Raw genomic sequence first — 15,369 nt, forward strand, 5'->3', positions numbered from 1 at the left:
TCTATGGACCAAGCAAAATACAAAAGTACATGTTTTTCCAGTCATTCACTAAATGCCTGTCTTTTCCTGAATCTCATGCATTTAAGTCTGCTTTTTCTGTTCCATTAGATTTAGTATGCAGCAGCTAGTACCGGTAAGTGGTAAAAGAATTTTCCTATTTAAATTTTGGAAGTTTTAAATTTAAATTAAACTGTGTCATTACAAATATTAACCAATTCTGTGACGACATTATCTATATTATCCCATAGCCATTTTTGTAGCCCCCCCCCAAATGTGGAAAACAGCTTGAAAATGACAAATGCTAAAGGCCTCCCACAGCTCTCCTTTTGAAGAATCATCAAAGCTCCTATTCTCGTGTTTTAGCCACTTACTCTAAACGCTCTTCCTCTTTTTTTCGCAGATCGAAGTCCCTCTGAACAACTTCCCAAACATGCTCAGCCTCTTCATCTGTCAGTTTGGAAAGATCCAGTTTCCGCCTTCCCATCTTTAGAAAACAGAGCACCTAAAAATCAAGAACAAAAGTCGGGTAAACTGTGTCAAATGGGTTAGAACTCATTATTCTCCAATGATATTTGTTTAATTAAAATAAATAAATTAAATAAGACTACCACCACCACCTTCTTAAATTGTGATGCCCAGAACTGGACACAGGACTCCAGGTGTGGTCTGATCAAGACAGAATAGAGTGGGACTATGACTTCCCTTGATCTGGACACTATACTCCTGTTGATGCAGCCTAAAATAACATTCACCTTTTTTGCTGCTGCATCAAGACCCCTAGAGCCTTTTCACATGTACTGCTAGCAAGCCAGGTGTCCGCCATCCTATTTTTGTGCGCCTGGTTCTTCCTGCCTACATGCAGAACCTTACATTTGTCCCTCTTGAAATTCATTTGGTAAGCTTGGGCCCAGGTACACAACCAGTTAAGGTCTTTTGAATTCTGATTTTGTCTTCTGCAGCATTAGCTACCCCTCCCAGTTTTGTGTCCTCTGCAAATTGGAGATGAGCTTCCCCTCAATTCCTTCATCTAAGACTTTGAACAACAACAGAGTCCTGCAGCACCCCACTTGTCACTTTTCCCCAGGATGACGAGGAACCATGAATGAGTACTCTTTGGGTTTGGTCAGTCAACCAGCTACAAATCCACCTAATAATTACCTCATCCAACCCACATTTTACCAGCTTCTCTGCAAGAAGTTCATGGTGGACTTTGTCAAAAGACAATTTGCAGCCATCATGAGAAATGGAGAAATGCATTCCCGTCGCCCTGAAATGCATGACAGGCAGCCAGAAATCCCCTACCTTTGCACAGTTGTCAAACAAGGAACGCACACTGGATCAGGCCTAATGACACAGAATTGAAGGAACTGGCAATAATACACAGGACAGACTTAAAATTGGGTAGATTTCTTTCCAGAAGTAAAAAAAACTGGATCAGCTGCTTCTTCTCCAGGAAGTTGTCCGGTAAACTGAACTTGTGGAGGTTGCCAGTGAAGAGACAGAAAGGTCTGCCAAGAAAGTCTGCTGATCCCACACTCGCAGGCCAACTTTGCTCAGCACGGATTCAGGCAGAGGCACTCCTGACGAGCTGCTCTCATTTCCAAGGGCAAAATGAACAACAGGGCCTTTATCTGACCATACATGTCAGGTCATTTCAGTATATGGAAACAGAAGATTGCTTCATTATGAGCCTGAATTAAATTTATAACTGCATCAAGATAACAAACAACGAAAAAGGCCCATTTAAACTCTGGGAAAGCAGATAAAGTGACCCAAGTCAAATGCAGACAATTCCAACAAGAAAGAAAAATGGGAGGCATGTAAAGAAACCGGTGAGGCTGCATAAGGGGATTCCAGATGAGCTGAGTTTTAAGACGGACATGTATAAGAAGTGGAAGAAAGGGGAAATCACAAAGGAGGTGTAGACACCAACAGTTGCAGCAGGAAAGTCAGGCTGGCTAAAGCCCAGAATGAGCTCAGGCTTGCAAGAGAGGTTAATAATAATAATAATAATAATAATAATAATAATAATAATAATAAAGGTTTCTTCCACTATATTCGAAGCAAGAGGAAGAACAAGCAGATGGTAGGTCCTCTGTGTGGAGAAGATGGAGAAACGCTATTGGTTGACAGACGGAAGGCAGAAGTGCTCAACACCTACTTTGCTTCCTTCTTCATCCAAAAAGAAAGTGATGCCCAACCTGGTGATAACAGAATAAATGATGCAAGGAGGAAGCTGCAGCCCAAGATTGGAGAAGAGGTAGTAAGGGAACACCTAGATACTTTAAATGAATTCAAATCACCAGGGCCTGATGAGCTGCATCCAAGGGTATGACTGGAACTTGCAGATGTGCCATATTTTTCCGTGTATAAGACTAGGTCCCAAAAAATATAATGTTAAAAATTAGGGGGCATCTTATACTCTGTGCCACACCCCCCATTTTCTTAAATCTGAGTCCCCAAAAATCTGAGTCCCCCAAAATAGGAGGCATCTCATTCTGTCTTATAGACGGAAAAATACGGTAATTTCGGAGCCTATGACCTTTGAAAAATCTTGAAGAACAGGTGACACGTCCCTGCAGACTGGAGGCAGGCAAATGTTGTCCCCATCTTCAAAAAGTGGGGGAAAGAAAGACCCAGCCAACTACTGAGCAGTCAGCTTGACATCAATACCAGGAAAGGTTCTAGAACAGATAATTTAATACTGTGAGCACTTAGAAAAGGATGCTGTGATTACTAAGATCCAGCAGGGGTTTCTCAAAAACAAGTCATGCACGACAAATCTCTTGTCTTTTTTTTTTATGGAGTCACAAGCTTGGTGGATCAGGGGAATGCTGTGGACATAGTGCATCTTGATTTCAGTCAGGCTTTTGACATCCCCCATGATATTCTTGCGAGGAAGTTGGTAAAATGTGGGTTAAATGAGGTAACTGTTCGGTGGATTTGCAGCTGGTTAATTGATCAACCCCAAAGAGTACTCCTTAATGGTTTCTCATCATCCTGGAAAAAAGTGACAAGTGGGGTGCCACAGGATACTATCACAGGGTTCTGCCCTGGGACCATTGTTCAACGTCTTTATAAATGTCTTTGATGGAGGAATTGAGGGGAAGCTCATCTCCATTTTGCAGATGACACAAAACTGGGAGGGGTAGCTAATGCTGCAGAAGACAAAATCAGAATTCAGAAGACCTTAAGTGATTGTATACCTGGGCCCAAGCTTACAAAATGAAATTCAATAGGGACAAATGTAAGGTTCTGCACTTAAGGCAGGAAGAACCAGCTTCACAAATATAAGATGGGGAACATCTGGCTTACTAGCAGAACATGTGGAAAGGATCTAGGAGTCTTGTTGGATCACAACCTTGACATGAGTCAACAGTTTGATGCAGCAGCAGCAGCAGCAAAAAAGAAAAAGAAGAAGAAAGTGAATGCTATTCTAGGCTGCATCAACAGAAATCGGGTGTCCTGATCAAGGGACGTCATAGTAGTGATCTATTCTGCCTTGGTCAGACCACACCTGGAATAGTGCATCCAATTATGGGCACCCCCAATTTAAGAAGGCTGTTGACAAGTTGTAACTTGTGCACAGGAGGGCAATCAAGATGATTAAGGGTCTGGAAACCAAGCCTTATGAGGAAAGCTTGAAGGAGCTGGGCATGTTTAGCCTGGAAAAGAGGAGATTGAGAGGAGATATGATAGCCACCTTCAAATATCTGAAGAGCTGTCACATGGAAGATGAAGCAAGCTTGTTTTCTCCTGCTCTGGAAAGAAGGACCTTAACCAATGGCTTCAAGATTCTGACTAAACATCTCACAGTAAGGGCTGTTTGACAGTGGAAAAGCCTGGGAGGTGGTGGATTCTCCTTCATTGGAGGTTTTGAAGCAGAAGATGGATGGCCATCTGTCATGGATGCTTTGGCTGAAATTCCTGTATTGTAGGGGGTTGGACTAGATGATCCACAGAGTACCAGCACAGCCTGTGTTTTTGGTCAGCTGGTGGACCTAACTGAAGTCAGGCAGCGGTCAGATCCACCCTTGTGAAACTGCCTGCTTGCTTTGCCCTGATAAGCCAGTTTAAACTCAAAAATTGTGGGGGGACACAACAGCCCTAGCGGCTGATGGAGGAGCCAACGTCATCCATTGGCAATGCAGGAAGCCAAAGCGCCCCCCCCCCGACCTTTGGTGGCCCCACTCGGCTGCAATCCCTGCTCCTAATTGATACTGGTCAGCGGTCTATTGCTTTACTTGCCAATGAATGTTATTTGTGCAAGTCACACTTAGACGATGCATTTCTCACACAACACTGGGCATCTGAAGTATTTAAACACTGTACATTTTTACATAGACAAGATGACCTGGTTATAAGATTTAGAGTCCATTAGTGGGATCTTACAGGGCCGCACAACTGGATCACTCAGCCAACAGCAGTAAGTATAAGACTGTTCCCTAGTGTGAGAGGTAAAATGAATTCAGCATGACTGTCGGCTGATTTCCTGCCATTTGTTTCTCCAGTGAACAAGCCAGCACACAACTTATTTGCAGAAGTAATGTAATCAAGATCAGATTATATTTATGTTAACCTAGCAAAAGGACTTCTGTTATGATGGTTGTTAAGCAAAGGGAAGGCCTGTATATTGGATACCACTGTGCTTTCTGCTTAAAGAGAGGCTGTGCAACATACACTCTGGTACGTCACCCTGTAAGAGAGGTGGCTGCTGCTCAGTCACCTTATATTCAGTTTCCTGTATAAATATCCAAGAACATCACCCACAGTGAACTTTCCCTCTCTCCTTATCCCACCCCAGTTTGGCCTGCTCAATGCATTTTGGATGAACCAAAGTTTCCAAGTCATCTTCAAGAGCAACATCACATAGAGCACCTTCTAATAATCCCATCTGGAAGTTACCAGAGCAGGGAGTACAGTGGCCAAGTAATCTCTGTCGAAAGGGGGCTATAACTAGCGAACCAGATGGAGCCCAAAGAAGGCACTCCAAGCTATCAAGGCCAACTGAGCCTCCTTTCCAGGAGAGTACTAACCTGTCCAGGATAGGCCGCCTCCACACCTCAGAGACATGAGGAGTTGGGATACCTCTGTCTCTCCAGGATTCAGCCTCAATTTACTGGCCCACATCCAGCCCCTCATCACCTCCGAGCAGTGGTCTAAAACCTCAGTTGCCTCTCCTGATTCAGTCTGAACAGAGAGATGGAGCTGGTTGTCACCAGCATTTTGACAACACTTCACTCCAAATCTCCTAATGACAGCTCCCAGAGGCTTCCTTTGGGTGTTACCTAGCATGGGGGCCAAGATGGAGCCCTGTGGAACACCCCAGGAGAATTCCCAGGTGCCTCCCAGGAGCCCTTTAGTACAGTGCCCCCCCCCATCCACACCTTCCTGAGGCACCAACAGTTTAAAAAGCAGCAGAGAGATCTAGGAGAACGAGCAGGGCTGCACTCCCCTTAACTTTCTCCGGACAAATGCAGGGGCGTAGCAAGGGGGCATTGGGGGCAGGTCGCCCCAGGTGCCACCCTGGGGGGGGGTGACACTTGGTATGCCCCTCCCATCCGCCCACAAATGCGCAGTCCGTGTGGGATCACGGTGAGGTTCTGGTTTCTGGCTCTGGCTCTGGTTTCTGGCTCTGGTTTCTGGTTTCTGGTGAGGCTCTGGCTCCAGAGCCAAAGTGTTACCATGACACGGTTGTGCCCACACTGGGGAAAGGGGCGGGGCGGTCCCTTGGTTTCCGCTCAGCTCGTCCTGGGGCAGAAGGGAAGAGGGAGGCTCCCAGCCCCCTTCCCCCTCCTTCCCAGAGTGGCAGCAGCCCCTCGTTGAGGAGGCGGAGGAGGACTCACGCACACACCCGTCTCCCCTGCATGAAGGCAGGACCCCACAATGACAACCAGTGATGCTTTTGCAGAAAAATATTCCTAGACACAAGACTATTATTTTTTAAGCCCTTTCAGTCTCCCATCTCAAGGCTAAGTACAGCAAACTGTACATTCCTACCCCTCTCCCCAAGGCTGGGGAGTTTACTTCTGTGTGCTTGTGTATCTATTAGGGACTTAAAACAAAATAAAAAAATCCTTCCAGTAGCACCTTAGAGACCAACTAAGTTTGTCATAGGTATGAGCTTTTGTATCTGAAGAAGTGTGCATGCACACGAAAGCTCATACCTATGACAAACTTAGTTGGTCTCTAAGGTGCTACTGGAAGGATTTTTTTATTTTGTTTTGACTGCGTCAGACCAACACGGCTACCTACCTGTAACTATTAGGGACTTGTATCTATTAGGGACTATTCTCTCGCCTTTCCTTCGATATCTATGCTACTGATTACTTCTGCCGTTTTTATTTTAGAGATAGTGTTTAATTTCAAAAGGATTTGTACTATAGAATAACAGTGGTAACAATACATTGAAGACAAGTATATATTTTAGGGAGGGTGGTCCCAGAGCCCTTAGGGGCAGACTTTGGTGCTCTTTTGTCCTCCCCTCCCCCAATGTATTTATCTCTATCTGAGCTGGCTCCCTACCGGTACCTCTTACGTTACATGCAGGGAAACCCATGCGGGGCTTCCTCTCTGTGTAAAGCCTTCAAGCTGTTCCTGCGCACGCCTGACAAATCTGCCCCATTGTCAAAATTTATCTTTTCCCCCACCTCCAGTCTCATTTGACATTTAGAAACATAACTAGAATCATTGGCTTTTGCACCCCTGATTGGAGACTCTTCTCCCCTTTGTACACATTCCTCTCTTAAACAGGCAATTAATCTTTTGAAAGTCAAGTCAAGTCCTCTTTCCCATCCATTAGAGTTGCAAAAGTCTCAAATTTGGGTCCTAGTGACCCTAGGAAATAGCAGATATTCTGCTCTTCCTTCTACTTCCAGAAAAACGTCTACTTCTGCTTCATTGACTATGCAAAAGCCTTTGACTGTGTCGACCACAGCAAACTATGGCAAGTTCTTAAAGAAATGGGAGTGCCTGATCACCTCATCTGTCTCCTGAGAAATCTCTATGTGGGACAAGAAGCTACAGTTAGAACTGGATATGGAACAACTGATTGGTTCAAAATTGGGAAAGGAGTACGACAAGGTTGTATATTGTCTCCCTGCTTATTTAACTTATATGCAGAATTCATCATGCGAAAGGCTGGACTAGATGAATCCCAAGCCGGAATTAAGATTGCTGGAAGAAATATCAACAACCTCAGATATGCAGATGACACAACCTTGATGGCAGAAAGCGAGGAGGAATTAAAGAACCTTTTAATGAGGGTGAAAGAGGAGAGCGCAAAATATGGTCTGAAGCTCAACATCAAAAAAACCAAGATCATGGCCACTGGTCCCATCACCTCCTGGCAAATAGAAGGGGAAGAAATGGAGGCAGTGAGAGATTTTACTTTCTTGGGCTCCTTGATCACTGCAGATGGTGACAGCAGTCACGAAATTAAAAGACGCCTGCTTCTTGGGAGAAAAGCAATGACAAACCTAGACAGCATCTTAAAAAGCAGAGACATCACCTTGCCGACAAAGGTCCGTATAGTTAAAGCTATGGTTTTCCCAGTAGTGATGTATGGAAGTGAGAGTTGGACCATAAAGAAGGCTGATCGCCGAAGAATTGATGCTTTTGAATTATGGTGCTGGAGGAGACTCTTGAGAGTCCCATGGACTGCAAGAAGATCAAACCTATCCATTCTTAAGGAAATCAGCCCTGAGTGCTCCCTGGAAGGACGGATCGTGAAGCTGAGGCTCCAATACTTTGGCCACCTCATGAGAAGAGAAGAATCCTTGGAAAAGACCCTGATGTTGGGAAAGATTGAGGGCACTAGGAGAAGGGGACGACAGAGGACAAGATGGTTGGACAGTGTTCTCGAAGCTACGAACATGAGTTTGACCAAACTGCGGGAGGCAGTGCAAGACAGGAGTGCCTGGCGTGCTATGGTCCATGGGGTCACGAAGAGTCGGACACGACTAAACGACTAAACAACAACAACTGCTCTTCCTACATTGGGTACCCTGACAGTTCTAGTTTCTTGAGAACCGTTAAGATCTCAATCACATGTTTGGGACAATCTGCCTTAGAATTCAACCTGAGCTTCAGCAAATCTCACATCCATTTTTTATGGAATCTTTTCCTTCCAAATCCATATGAAAGTTCCAGACCCTCAAGTATCTGGACTGCAGTATCAGTCTCCTTAAAATGCACAATCTGGGCATCTGAAATGCCGCTTAAAGTTGTGGCTCTTGCTTGTTTATTCTGCCGTTCTCATCCATTGATTGGAGCTCTAGATTCTTTGTTATTGCCTGTAGACCTTTGACTTTTTATCCCACCTAGTATTTCTTTGCTATTAACATCAGACACTTCCCCATTGAGTAAGGATGTTAATCTGGGCGTCTTGAGGCTTGCATCACTGAAGTAAACCTCACTGGCCATCTCAAAAATGGGGGAAATGTCCAAAACTCAAAAATTGGAGGACAATGTGACAAATCCAAAACCAGAACAAAGTCTCCAATGGAAAATTTAAGATAAATTTAAGATTAAAAAATGTAAGATAAAAAATCTTCACTATCTAGCTACTGCTCTGTGAGGGAAGTGGGGACAACACATGGAAGAATCCTGACCACTTGGTAGCATGTAGTGGTGATAGGGGATTCCCTACTGAGGGCTACAGAAGCAGTGATCTGTGGGCCTGACAAGATGTCTCGAGAGGTGTGCTGTCTCCCTGGGGCCAAGATCCAAGATGTAACAGAACAGCTGCAAGGAATCATAAAACCCACTGAAAAATACCCCTTCCTTTTGGTCCATGTGGGAACCAATTACACTGCAAGCCATAGACTTCAGAAGATCAAAAGTGATTATGGGGCTCTGGACAGGAAGTTAAAGCAATTAAATGCACAAATTGTCATCTCATCTGTCCTTCCAGTTGAACGACGTAGCACAGGGAGAGAAGGAAAAATAGGGGCAGTGAACAACTGGCTTCGCAAATGGTGCAAGAAGGAACGGTTTGGATTCTTAGATCCTGGTCTGCAGTTTCTTGAAGATGGACTTCTGGCAAGTGATGGGCTGCACCTCACAAGGGTTGGGAGGAATGTTTTTGCCATGAAACTCAAAAACCTCATCAGGAGGGCTTTAAACTGACTTATGTGGGGGAGGGAGACAGTGGTCCTGAAGGTAGGAATCTACCAAGTGCTGAAGATGATCATCCAAATGTCAAGGACTGAAAAGACAGGGGACAGAGAAAGGGCAGAACTCCTCAATGCCTTCTTTGCCTCAGTCTTCTCCAAAAAAGAAAACAATGCCCAACCTGAAGAATATGGAACAAATGATTCAGCAGGAGGAACATAGCCCAGAACAAGTAAGGAGGTAGTACAAGAATACTTGGCTAGTTTAGATGTATTCAAGTCTCCAGGGCCAGATGAACTACATCCAAGAGTATTAAAAGAACTGGCAGAGGTGATTTCAGAACCACTGGCAGTAATCTTTGAGAATTCCTGGAGAACAGGCGAAGTCCCAGCAGACTGGAGAAGGGCAAATGTTGTCCCTATTTTCAAAAAGGGGGAAAGGGAAGACCCAAACTATTACCGCCCAGTCAGCCTGACATCAATACCAGGAAATATTCTAGAGCAAATCATTAAGCAAACGGTCTGTGAGAACCTAGAAAGGAATGCTGTGATCACTAAAAGTCAGCATGGGTTTCTGAAAAATAAGTCATGTCAGACTAATCTGATCTCATTTTTGACAGAATTACATGCCTGGTAGATGAAGGGAATGCTGTGGGTATAGCCTCTCTTGATTTCAGCAAGGCCTTTGACAAGATGTCCCATGATATTCTTGTAAAGAAGCTGGTAAAATGTGGGCTAGACAATGCTACCATTCAGTGGATTTGTAACTGGCTGGCTGACCGAACCCAAAGGGCTCCTCTTCATCCTGGAGAGAAGTGACTAGTGGGGTGACACAGGGTTCTGTCTTGGGCCCAGTCCTATTCAACATCTTTATCAATGACTTGGATGATGGGCTTGAGGGCATCCTGATCAAGTTTGCAGATGACAGCAAATTGGGAAGGGTGGCTAATACCCCAGAGGACAGGATCACACTTCAAAATGACCTTAACAGATTAGACACCTGGGCCAAAGCAAACAAGATGAATTTTAGCAGGGAGAAATGTAAAATACTACACTATGGCAAAAAAAATATGAAAGGCACAAATACAGGATGGGTGACACCGGGCTTTAGAGCAGTACATGTGAAAAGGATCTAGGAGTCTTGGTAGACCACAAACTTGATAGGAGTCAACAGTGTGATGCAGCAGCTAAAAAAGCCAGTGCAATTCTGGGCTGCATCAATAGGAGTATAGCATCTAGATCAAGGGAAGCAATAGTACCACTGTATTCTGCTCTGGTCAGACCTCACCTGGAGTACTGTGTCCAGTTCTGGGCACCACAATTGAAGAAGGATACTGACAAGCTGGAACATGTCCAGAGGAGGGCAACCAAAATGGTCAAAGGCCTGGAAACAATGCCTTATGAGGAACGGCTTAGGGAGCTGGGTATGTGTAGCCTGGAGAAGAGAAGGTTAAGGGGTGATATGATAGCCATGTTCAAATATATAAAAGGATGTCATAGAGAAGAGGGTGAAAGGTTGTTTTCTGCTGCTCCAGAGAAGCAGACACGGAGCAATGGATTCAAACTACAAGAAAGAAGATTCCACCTAAATATTAGGAAGAACTTCCTGACAGTAAGAGCTGTTTGACAGTGGAATTTGCTGCCAAGGAGTGTGGTGGAGTCTTCTTCTTTGGAGGTCTTTAAGCAGAGGCTTGACAGCAATCTGTCAGGAATGCTTTGATGGTGTTTCCTGCTTGGCAGGGGGTTGGACTGGGTGGCCCTTGTGGTCTCTTCCAACTCTATGATTCTATCATTCTATCTCTCTTCACAGTGGAGGCAAGGGAGTCACCATATGCTCACCCAGAAACAAAAGAAAGAGTTCTGCTTTAGACCTCTCTTCTTTCTGAAGAGAATTCAGGTGCATTCACCAAAATACTTCAAAAATAATCTAATCTGGGCCCATAACCTATGTTGGGATGTGAATTAGATGCTCAGAGAGGATATATTTATTAGATATTATCCTTCCTCCCTCCCGTGAGCAGAGTGTCATCCCTTTGCAATTTAAAGAGAAGCTTAGATAGACTTGTTTTAGCCTTTTAGTTTAAATAATCCAGGATGGATTCTCCTGGTATTGCCTCCTTTCTCTGAAAACTTTCCAGCTTGTCAATATCCTCCTTCAGTTGTGGTGCCCAGAGCTGGACACAGGACTCCAGGCGGGGTCTGACAAAGGCAAAATAGAGTGAACACCCCATGCTTAACCTCCCCACCCCACCATCGGTGATCTCACAGCCACACATAAGAGAAAGTATTGCTTCCTACATTCTGCAGACTTGGTCTAATATTTATGCCTTGTTGCTTACTGACTTAACAAGAGTTTTCTACAGAATTCTAAAGAACAATTATACTAGTCAAAAGAAACTGCAAGGGACAAATGGATCCTGAAACATGATATAAAGTGATGAACTTTAAAAGAGAAGGGAGGTGGAGAGAGAAGGGTCTCAAACATGGCTTCAGAAAATGTGTCTTTTCTCCTTCCGGGTGCTGCGCTGATGGGAGAAGATGGTTCTGCTTATGTCCCCCGTTCCACTCACAGAGGAACCAGCCCAGCGAGGGTCAGTTGGGGGGGGTACACTCAAGTACACTCAAGTACACTCAAGTACACAGGTGGAAGGCCTCCGTCCTGCAATAGAGCTGCAAAGGTCAACCTAGAGAAGACTGGAGACTCCAGATCACTGCTGCCAATGCCACCCATAAATCTAAGTTCTCTCTCCCCCGTGATTCAAATGAATAATCATACCAATCTCAGCCACTCAAGGTATTGGAAGCAAAATAATGAGAAAAGTTGGAGGGCACCAGAAGGGAAGCAGGCGTTGCAATTTCTCCCTACCACTATAAGCTCCACAAGTTAATGCACCCCATATTTGGAAACCTGGTCAAGTCAGTCATTTTGTCACTTGCTTAAGCATGGAAGATAGCGAATAATACTACTTCACTTTTATACAGTGCTTTAGAGCATTCAAAGTACTTCATTCTTACACCAATCATGTAAGGTAGGTCCATATCACCGCCGTGTTATGAAGGCCCTGGGGCTTAGAAAAGGTGGCAGAGCTGATATCTGAACAGGAACCTCTTGATTTGTCGCTCTGTCTCTTAGGCCATTTCCAGGCAATCTGATTATTGCCTGTGTGGAGATTATATCACTTTCCATTAACCATTATCCCTCACTGTCTACAACATCACTTTCCTAAACATGCTGGTGTGAGACCGAATCCCTCCAACAGAACAGCGCATCCAAAGGGGACTCAACCGCTATGCCAGGCCTCCTTAAAGAACAAAAATAAGACTTAGTGGGAAAGTCTGTTGAAATTCCAGAATACTAGAATGTTGCTAGGATCGGATATGGGGAAACCAGGGACAGAGTCCAGAAATTGTTGGGAGTCCAATTCCCAGCATGCTGTGCTGGCCAGGACTGGTGGGAGTTGGGAGCCAAACAACCTCCCAACCTCTAAACAACCAGTTAACAGACTAGCTCCACCCCCACCCACCCCCAGGCTAAACCATAACTACAGTCCAAAAACCTCTTCCTAAAGGTATGGATGCTGACTGTAGACCGGCTACTAGAGGGTGGGTCTGTGGAGTGATTTTGAAAGAGGCCAGACGTGCTTCTGTCAAATATGACTCTGTCCACCTGCACATTGATGTCGGTTATGCTGGCTCCTTGTCTAACCCCCCTGCAGAGGGGAGAAATAAAATGGTGCATTAGGCACACAGAAGTTGTGAGAAATTGCAACCCACCTCCCATTTTTTTTTGCTGTTATCCTGAAATCACACCCTAAAGGGTGGGGTGGGGACAAGGAGGAGATGAACAGCAGTAGTTTGGACTTGTCATATATTTTTTAGCCTCAGCCTCAGCAACAGACAGCGAAAGACACTTTTTCTAGTGGGGTCATGGAATCCTAGCAAACTACAATCCCCACAGATGTGAGATGCAATTTTCATTTAATGCCACACTTCTGAGGAGTTCAAAGCAGTGCTTTAGCACCTCAACAACCTGATAGGTAGATCAGTTCAACCTCTCCAATTCATATCAATGAGCTTTCTAGCAAAGTAGTTCTATGATCCTGGATTTCTGACACCCAGTTCCATCATTCTAGTCATGGCACATTAGTTCTTTACACAATTTCAGAATACCCTCAGTTACCACTGAATATGGTTGTATTTGCAGGTGGTACCGTAAATTCTGCATAAACTTTACCTGTGTCTTAAACTTGGCCTTCTAGTTAATATAATTTGAAACCTAAAATAAATGCTAAATATAATCAATCTAACAAAAGGCCACAGCCACAGATGAGGGTGGTGGTGATTAAAGGTAAAAAAGTAATTATTATTATTATTATTATTATTAGTGACAAATGACTAGATTTATTGAGAACAAGTACCAAATATGCAAATCAGCCCCAACTCCAGTCAGCTGGCCAGATACCAGTTTCCAGATGCTGAGTGCTGGGCATCATCTGATCTGCAGGGCTGGAAAACAATCTGCAGCCCCTTGGCTGGAGATGAGAGTGATCTGCATATTCTAGTTGTTTGCCATTAACAACTTCCGGGGCTTTGGATCTATTTGTCAGACTGGCCGTCTATAAAAAAGCTTTCCATAAACAGAAGGAGTTGTCCAAATACTGCTGCAACTTTGATGGAGCTGAAACCTGACTCCTGATCAAAAACGAGATAGATCCGGTGTTGCTCAAAACTATTTCAAGCACTTTCATAAATATTTCAATAAAGTGTTATTGAAATGGGACTTTCCATGGGGGGGTACCCTTTTATAGATTTGCATTGGCTTTATTTCCATAGTTTACATTTAACAAATCAGTAAGAAATTGGAAATGTGCCTTTCCAGTTACAACATGTCAACAGTAAAAATGAACCCACATTTAAATCTCCGGAAGGAAAGAAGTCAAGGAAGTTGCTCTTTTTACCCCAGTCGGCAGCTTTGCCAGAAAGGGCGCATGTGGAGTCATCTGCAGCCATGTGCAGCCATGGCGCTTCTTGCTTCCCAAATTAACCTTCAATCGGCCTCGGGGCGCCTCTGGCGAAGAGGCGTCCCCATGAGCAGGAAGTCACAAGCTCTTTGTGCGCCAGAGAGCATTCAGTGCCACAGGGCAGCAGCAGCCTCCCATCCCTCCTCTCCTCTCCTCTAGGTTGGTTTAACTGTGACTGCTGCCAATTCGCGTATCCCCGGTGCACGGAACGCGGGCAGAGAGGCGCGCGGAGATGCTCCCGTTCTTTCCAGCTCAGTCCTTCTCCTAATGCACAGCCCTTTCCTCCTTCAGCTGGCGCTCACCTTGGCCCCTCGCTCCCAGTCCTCCTTCCTCTGCCCCCTGCAAACGCCCGCCAGGTCCTCGCTCGGCTGCTGCTCACTGCCTCTGCCCCTGGGAAACAACCCCCCTGGAGCCTGCCAAGGCAAGCAGCAGGTTGCAATTGCGCTTCTCCCCCTGGGGATCGCCCTTTGCGCAGCTGAGGTTACCTTGCAATACGCGCTGCTGCTGCTGCTGCTGCTGCTTCCTGGGTGCTGCTCAGCCCTCTCTCTGGTCTCTTTCTCGGTGGAAGAAGGTGGTGCGAAACTATGTGGCTGTCACATGCTTCCAGTGCTGGGTTCCCATCCTCCTCTCCCCTCGCCCAGGGCTCACCAGATCCAACCACCTAATCGGTGAGCAACGATCACATGGCCCCACGAGCGCTGGCCTCCCAGTCAACTTCCTGGGCAGCAGCGGCAGCAGCAGCAGCTAAAACGATAAGAAGAAGAGGAGCAGCAGAAGAAGAAATGCGACGGGAGAGCTGCAGCCGCTGGCAGCTTTAAAAAAAACTAAGGGGAAGATTGCTTGGGCTACCTGTGGGGCACTTGGTCAGGGCGCGAGAATAAATGGCCCAGTCAGTCGGTGTTTAAATCTGAGTGGGACTTGAAAGAGTAAGGTTTTTTAAAAAAATCATCAATAAAAAGCAGGTTAGAGGGTTAAGCAAATCCACTACGAGATCGGGATGCGCAAGGCTATGAGCTAGGAAGGCTGCTAGGATGAACCTTCATTTTGCAGAGGCAGTAGCTTGTCCCTTGTTTTTCTTCATCTGAAATATTTTAATGCCGCCTTTCCTGAAATCACAGTGAGTTAACAACGCAACCATTAAACCATATACAGTATACAAAACGGTAGCCTAAGCTAATGCTATCCAGCCTGAGGCGGATGGAAAGAAACTAGCACTGCGATCCAGAGGAGAAAAG

The 15,369-nt window shown here is 45.2% G+C and overlaps 1 protein-coding gene across 19 annotated transcripts in view; it reads right to left on the minus strand.

Moving 5' to 3' along the window:
• MLPH (melanophilin) overlaps positions 1-14,824 on the minus strand; it is an 81,126-nt gene extending 66,302 nt beyond the window's left edge. For 5 of the 19 annotated variants that reach the window (XM_088663371.1, XM_088663291.1, XM_088663517.1 and 2 more), the window contains exons 1-2: positions 14,620-14,819; positions 372-502 (exon numbers count right to left, since the gene is read on the minus strand). In XM_088663371.1, the coding sequence (XP_088519497.1) occupies positions 372-484 (113 nt within the window). In that variant the 5' untranslated portion in view covers positions 485-502; positions 14,620-14,819. Of the gene's footprint in view, positions 1-371; positions 503-1,302; positions 1,322-14,071 lie in introns of those variants that run through there. The other 14 variants (XM_088663689.1, XM_088663802.1, XM_088663603.1 and 11 more) reach the window with 7 other exon arrangements.
• Between the last annotated feature and the right edge of the window lie 545 nt (positions 14,825-15,369).

The sequence above is a fragment of the Zootoca vivipara genome, chromosome 1 (assembly GCF_965207765.1).
Source record: "Zootoca vivipara chromosome 1, rZooViv2.hap1.1, whole genome shotgun sequence".
Classification (NCBI taxonomy): domain Eukaryota; kingdom Metazoa; phylum Chordata; class Lepidosauria; order Squamata; family Lacertidae; genus Zootoca; species Zootoca vivipara.